The sequence below is a fragment of the Salvelinus sp. IW2-2015 genome, linkage group LG2, assembly GCF_002910315.2.
Source record: "Salvelinus sp. IW2-2015 linkage group LG2, ASM291031v2, whole genome shotgun sequence".
Lineage (NCBI taxonomy): Eukaryota > Metazoa > Chordata > Actinopteri > Salmoniformes > Salmonidae > Salvelinus > Salvelinus sp. IW2-2015.
The window spans coordinates 8,525,165-8,532,829 of record NC_036839.1 but is presented as its reverse complement, the minus strand read 5'-3'; the positions used below and the strand labels follow the sequence as shown (position 1 = coordinate 8,532,829).

General features: G+C 41.5%; 1 protein-coding gene across 1 annotated transcript in view; it reads left to right on the top strand.

Annotated features, from left to right (window-relative positions):
* LOC111973823 (1-phosphatidylinositol 4,5-bisphosphate phosphodiesterase delta-4-like) overlaps positions 1-5,834 on the top strand; it is a 27,196-nt gene extending 21,362 nt beyond the window's left edge. The window contains exons 13-16 of the mRNA XM_024001244.2: positions 3,504-3,679; positions 3,804-3,936; positions 4,526-4,675; positions 4,954-5,834. Coding sequence (XP_023857012.1) covers positions 3,504-3,679; positions 3,804-3,936; positions 4,526-4,675; positions 4,954-5,054 — 560 coding nt within the window. The 3' untranslated portion in view covers positions 5,055-5,834. The remainder of the gene's footprint in view (positions 1-3,503; positions 3,680-3,803; positions 3,937-4,525; positions 4,676-4,953) is intronic.
* Positions 5,835-7,665: the final 1,831 nt, after the last annotated feature.

Genomic DNA, 7,665 nt, shown 5'->3' with positions numbered 1-7,665 from the left:
TCTTGGGTACAGGAACAATGGTGGCCATCTTGAAGCATGTAGGGACAGCAGACTGGGATAGGGAGAGATTGAATATGTCCGTAAACACACCAGCCAGCTGGTCTGCGCATGCTCTGAGGACGCGGCTKGGGATGCCATCTGGGCCGGCAGCCTTGCGAGCGCTAACACGTTTAAATGTCTTACTCACTTCGGCCACGGAGAAAGAGAGCCCACAGTCTTTGTTAGCGGGCAGCGTCGGTGGCACTGTATTATCCTCAAAGTGTGCAAAGAAGGTGTTTAGTTTGTCTGGAAGCAAGACGTCGGTGTCCGTGGTGTGGTTGGTTTTCCTTTTGTAGTCCGTGATTGTCTGTAGACCCTGCCACATACGTCTCGTGTCTGAGCCGTTGAATTGCGACTCCACTTTGTCTCTATACTGACATGTCGCTTGTTTGATTGCCTTGCGGAGGGAATAACTACACTGTTTGTATTCATCCATATTCCCAGTCACCTTTCCATGGTTAAATGCGGTGATTCGCGCTTTCAGTTTTGCGTAAATGCTGCCATCTATACACGGTTTCTGGTTAGGGTAGGTTTTAATAGTCACAGTAGGTACAACATCTCCTATACACTTCCTTATAAACTAACCGAATCAGCGTATACGTTGACATTATTCTCTGAGGCTACCTGGAACATGTCCTAGTCRACGTGATCAAAACAATCTCGAAGCGTGGATTCCGATTGGTCAGACCAGCGTTGAATAGTCCTTAGCACGGGTACATCCTGTTTGAATTTCTGCCTGTAGGAAGGGAGGAGCAAAATAGTGTCGTGTTCAGATTTGCCAAAAGGAGGGCGGGGGAGGGTCTTGTATGCATCGTGGAAGTTAGAGTAGCAGTGATCCAGTGTTTTTCCAGTGCGAGATCTACAGTCAATATGCTGATAGAATTTAGGTAGCCTTGTTCTCAAATTTGCTTTGTTAAAATTCCCAGCTATAATAAATGCAGCCTCAGGATATATGGTTTCCAGTTTGCATAAAGTAAAGTCCAGTGAAGTTCCTTGAGGGCCGTCGTGGTATCGGCTTGAGGGGGGATATACACGAGTGTGACAATAATCGAGGATAATTCCCTTTGGAGATAATACAGTCGGCATTTGATTGTGAGGAATTCTAGGTCAGGTGAACAAAAGGACTTGAGTTCCTGTATGTTGTTACAATTACACCATGATTCGTTAATCATAAAACATACACCCCCGCCCTTCTTCTTCCTGGAGAGATGTTTATTCCTGTCGGCGCGATGCACAAAGAATCCAGGTGGCTGTACTATCTCCGACAGCATATTCCGAGAGATTTTCCATGAAACAGAGTATGTGTCACGATCGTGTGGAAGAGATTCGGACCAAAACGCAGCATGAGGAAAATAAGCCATCTTCTTTTAATTAAACGAACGAAGATGAACATGAAACGAAAACACTTACACAAACTATACAAAACAACAAATGATCGTGAAGCTAAATAACGCAAGTGCCCAGACAAGCAACAAACGTTAAACAAGACAACTACCCACAAAAGCCTACTGCCTATGGCTACCTTAAATATGGCTCCCAATCAGAGACAAATGAATGACAGCTGTCTCTGATTGAGACCCAATCTAGGCAGCCATAGACATAACTAGACAACCTCACAATTATCTATCCCATACACAATACAACACCCATAGACTAAACAAAACACACACAACATATAATGCCCACCCCAACTCACGCCCTGACCAACTAAACATAATCAAAATAACATAAAAATAGGTCAGGAACGTGACAGTATGTTACAATCCCTGATGTCTKTCTGGAAAGCAACCCTTGCCCTAATTTTGTCTATCTTGTTATCTAGAGACTGGACATTAGCGAGTAACATACTCGGAAGCGGTGGGGGGGTGCGCGCCTCCTAAGTCTGACCAGAGGACCGCTCCATCTACCTCTTCTCCGGCAGCGTTGTTTTGGGTCAGCCTCTGGAATCAATTCAAATGCCCTGGCTGGTACGTAGAAAGGAGCCGCTTCGGGAAAGTCGTATTCCTGGTCGTAGTGATGGTAAGTTGACGTCGCTCTGATATCCAATAGTTCTTCCCGGCTGTATGTAATAACACTTGAGATTTTCTGAGCTAACAATGTAAGAAATAATACATAAAAAACGAAATACTGCAAAGTTTCCTAAGGACTAGAAGCGAGGCAGCCCTCTCTGTCGGTGCCATCTTTACAGTAATGTTGGACTGTTGTTTCTCTTTGCTTATTTGAGCTGTTCTTGCCATAATATGGACTTGGGTCTTTTACCAAATAGGGCTATCTTCTGTATACCATCCCTACCTTGTCACAACACAACTGATTGGCTCAAACACATTAAGAAGGAAAGAAATTCCACAAATTAACTTTTAACAATGCACACCTGTTAATTGAAATGCCTTCCTGGTGACRTKCTCATGAAGCTGGTTGAGAGAATGCCAAGAGTGTGCAAAGCTGTCATCAAGGCAAAGGGTGGCTACTTTGAAGAATATCAAATATAAATTCATCCCAAACCATCTCAATAGGGTTGAAGTCGGGGGATTGTGGAGYCCAGGTCATCCGATGCAGTAACATCACTCTCTTCTTTGCTGGTGATGCTGTGCAAAAATAAGTGTTTATACAAGGGTGGCTACTTTGAAGAATCTAAAATATGTTTTGATTTGTTTAACACTTCTTAGGATACTACATGATTCCATATGTGTTATTTCATAGTTTTAATGCCTTCAATATTATTCTACAATGTAGAAAATATAAATAATAATACTAATAATAAATAAATAATWAATAATAATAAATAATGCCATGTTTTTTTTATGCATACAAAGCTTTTCATTTTAGTCTATTCAAACAAACCCAATTCCAAAAGAAAACAAGCACTCATTAAGATCAGGTGTGGCCAATTAGTGGGCGAGGCCAACACTCCTGAACACACTTCACAAGATAGAGGATAGAGAGAGTTCTGTTGATGCTGAGAACGGGATGTATATTTTTTAAATAACTTTCCTAGAACGTTTTCTGAACGTTACGAAGGTTTTCTTGTGTTTTTTATGGAACGTTTCCTTTATGTTCTGAGAACAGAATGTATGTTCTTAGAACATTATGTGCTAGCTGGGCTAGTTCAGGCATAGCCCAGCTAGCACATAACGTAAAACTTTGCTTGTTTTTTTTTATACACTCTCTGTCCCAGACGATTTACCTTAAACAGGCCTAGAACCTGTTGTTTCTATTATATGTTACATTAGGCCTGGTGAAACACACCGTACACATCCATACACGCATTGCTTGCTTCCTGGCTGGAAGAAAGAGAAGGTTTACTGCCAGAAATGGCAAGGTAACACATACTGTAGATGGGTCTGGAGAGAAACAGGGTGCAAGCCAAGGAGAGTTAGACTACAAACACATTGTCTCCTCCCTCTTCWTCACTTTGTGACAAATTTGTGAAAAGGGCTATATACATTGATTTGATGTTCTCTTAGTGGCTCTGAACTTCCAGACGGCTGGGCTAGAGATGGATCTGAACGATGGGCTCTTCAGTCAGAACGGCTGCTGCGGCTACGTCCTCAAACCTGACTTCATGAGGAATGATGACTCTTTTGATCCAGAGAGACCCCAGGACCGGAACGGTTACACATCACTCCGCCTGTCAATCCAGGTCCAGAAACAACTGTGTGCCCGTGCACGTACAGTCAGTGTGTTTTGCCGGTTTCATTTGCAATGTTTCTGAGTGTGTATCCTTGTCTAAGTTTTGATTTTATGTGCATGTGTTTGTCCATAAGGTGATCAGTGGGCAGCAGCTACCAAAGGTGAACCAGAAGGAGGGCTCTATCGTTGACCCTCTGGTTAGAGTGGAGATCTACGGAGTATTTCAGGACCAAGCCAAGCAAGAAACTAGTTACATTGACAACAACGGTGAGGGACCAGCTTTCAAGGACRGGCAAAACACATTCATTGGGGTCTTTGTACAGACCCAGCCTACTCCTGGACTAAAATGCATGCATTGTGGCCTAAGGTGGTCTAGGCCGCTTCCTCCAGTGCACATGAACCGCAGCAGCATGGGTTCCAATTCGGCCCAATGCTATTTCATCACACTCTCCTCTATCTTCTATCCAATAAACTAAGACTTAAAAAATATACAGTACCAGTCAAAAGTTTGGACACATTRACTCATTCAAGAGTTTTTCTTTAATTGTTTTTGTTTAACACTTTTTTGGTTACTACATGATTCCATATGTGTTATTTCATAGTTTTCATGTCTTCACTATTATTCGACAATGTAGAAAATAGTCAAAATAAAGAAAAACCCTTGAATGAGTAGGTGTGTCCAAACTTTTGACTGTTACTGAATATTTTTTTTTTTTTAAATGCATTACCATTATTATTTCATGTAAGTATTATACACCATGCCATGTTTTAGTGAATTAGATAGAACACGACATAGAACCTCTGTACTTCTCTTGGCTGTCTAAAACCTGGACTCTGCTGCCCCCCCTGCCTACAGGTTTTAACCCTCTGTGGAATGAGACCCTCAATTTTATCYTCCATGTCCCTGAGTTGGCCCTGGTGCGTTTTGTGGTGGAGGACTATGACAAGGCCTCCAGGAACGACTTCATGGGCCAGTTCACTGTGCCCTTCACCTGTATTCAGCCAGGTAAGATTGACCTTATGATATTACACCTGAGGGTGAAGTCTGGACAACTGGGCAAATCCTAATTGCAGTTTTCTTTAAATGATTGTACAAAATAATTTGATCCTATTGACTCGATAACGGTTAAATCAATTGATGAAACTTGTCAGAATTTTAGAGTGTTTTAATTTAAGCCTGTTGTGTACAAATGTACATATTTTACTGTATGAGTAATGGTTTCCAAGTGGTTCTTCATGACAACAAGCTGAATTTCTTCTGGCTCCTCTCCCCACACTTCACAGGATATCGCCATATCCACCTTCTGTCCAAAGATGGGACGGCAATCCCTCTATCTTCTRTGTTTGTCAACATCAAGATCTCAGAGCTAACAACAGAAGTTTGATGGCCCAATGATTGGCTGAATAACATGCCGCAAACACCAACCACATGGGAGGGTTACAATAATACTGTTATCAGTTTTTAAAGCTAAATCTATATGCCAAATGAACTGCTTTAGATAATTTCTGCTTAAATAACCGTTTCTGTTCAAGCTACGTCAGCGGGGCCACTGATGAAAGATGAAAAACCACTTGTCTCATGGTCTAGACAGCCTTACCTGGGAATTCTCATTCTCAGATTTTTTTGCTATTTCCCCAATATATCATCTTTTAAAATAATCCGAGTTTTTTWAAAACTTGAATGTCATGGGAGTGCGTCAAATCATATAGCGGTCCACGTTTGACGCCCACGCAGATAACTGAGATGAAATCAATGAAGAAATGCTTGAGCCCAATGTTAGCTTCTTTGACATGGCACYTTCAATAGCACTTGGCTGATCAAACTGATGCAAGGACTGACATATTGCAGGGTTCACAAGTCCTTTTAGAGTAACAGACTATGCAATGGCCTCTTTTTTTTATCCCTGTTTTATAACCATCCAAGTATTGAACGGTTGCACTGTATGCTGGTAGAGTAACTTAATTGTATAAACAATTAGTCCTCCATCTAAACATTTCAATTGATTTTTTAAAAAAGTTCCTCAAAGTTTGGCATGGAACTATATCAGTATCTAAAGAATCAMGTTGTAAAAGTATTAAACTGTAAAGTATTTATGTGCATAGAGCTCTGTAAATAAAGAGACAAATGAAAAACCTGTCATTAAAAAAAATATTATAAAAAGCTGTCACGTTTCCTGACCTGTTTTCTGTTATGTTTGTATTATTTAGTTGGTCAGGGCGTGAGTTGGGGTGGGTTGTCTGTGTCATTTTCTATGTGGGGATGTTTGTGCGTTAGGTGTTGTGATGATTACGTGTGTGTTTATGATTATTTCCATTTGTGGAACTTTTGCCTATATTTTGAGTAAAACACTGTGGTTTCACTCAACACCTGTGTCCTGCGCTTGACTCCGATACTTCTCCGCACACAACCCTGACAAAAGCTATATTCCTATTGGTTAAACATATTTTTCAACAGCACATTTCTTGCCATTAATTTTATGTCAGTTTTCAATTRTGTTTTACACACCATTAATTGGCTGTTTTAAATAATGTCTCATCAGACCACAGATCTTTTGCTTTATTCTTTTTTGCAAACTCCAGGCGTGCTGCCATGTGCCTTTTTCTCAGGAGTAGCTTCCGTCCGSTCACTCTCCCTTAAAGCCCAGATTGGTGAAGTGCTGTAGAGACTGTTGTCCTTCTGGTAGGTTCTCCCATCTCAGCCAAGGAACTCTGTAGTTCTGTCASAGMGGTCACTGGGTTCTTGGTCACATCTTTGACCAAGGTCCTTCTTGCCCAGTTGCTCAGTTTGGTCGAACAGCCAGCTCTAGGCAGAGTCTGGGTAGTTCCATATTTTTTCAATTTCCCAATGATGGAGAGCACTGTGCTCTTGGAAGATTTTAACACCCTATAAATAGTTTTATACCCTTCCCCAGATACGGTATATGCCTCATCACAATTATATTTCGGAGATCTARGGCTAGTTKCTTGGACTTCATGTTATAGTATCTGGGGCTCCCGAGTGGCGCAACAGTCTAAGGCATTGCATCTCAGTGCTAGAGGTGTCACTACAGACCCTGATTCGATTCCAGGCTATATCACAATTGGCCGTGATTGGGAGTCCCATATGGTGGCGCACAACTGGCCCAGCGTCGTCAGGGTTAGGGTTTGGCCGGGGTAGTCCGTCATTGTAAATAAGAATTTGTTCTTAACTGACTTGCCTACTTTCTGCTCTGACATGGACTGTCAACTGTGGGACCTTATATAGAAAGCTTTGTTTCTATCTAAATCATGTCCAAACAATTTAATTGGCTACAGGTGGATGATCAAAGGAAATTGGATGCACCAGAGCTCAATTTGGAGTGGCATAGCAAAGGGGTGAAAATTATGAATTCTTATTTCGTTTTGGATATATTTGCAAAAAAATCTTAACATGATTTCACTTTGTCATAATGAGGTCTTTTTTTGTAAATGGGTCAGAAAAATATCTATTTAATCGATTTTGAATTCAGGCGGTAATACCACAAAATTTATAATAAGTCAAGGGGTATGAATACTTTCTGAAGGCACTGTACCTCTGCAGCACTGGCATGGTCAGTCTGTTTGTTACTTTAAAGTTGAAGCTCTGATCTAGTGTGGTGTTAAGATGCGCCGGAGGGGATGGCTGCTGTTTTATGGGCTCTTAACCAACCATGCTATTTTGTTAGTTTTTTCACATTGTTTGTAACTTATTTTGCACATAATGTTGCTGCTACCGTCTCTTATGARCGAAAATAGATTCTGGACATCAGAAGAGCGATAACTCAACTTGAACTGAACAAATCATTTTTCTTTAATGAGTCGGACGAGAGGGATTTACTCCAGACACGCGAACAGGCCCTCGTCCCCGTCATTCGCAGGAGAAAGAAACGGAGGTTTCACGGAAGGAGATCAGGATGTCTTGTGAGTATCCGGCGACGAGTGGCTAATCTGCCTTTGCCATTGGTACTACTGGCCAATGTACAATCGCTCGGTAATAAA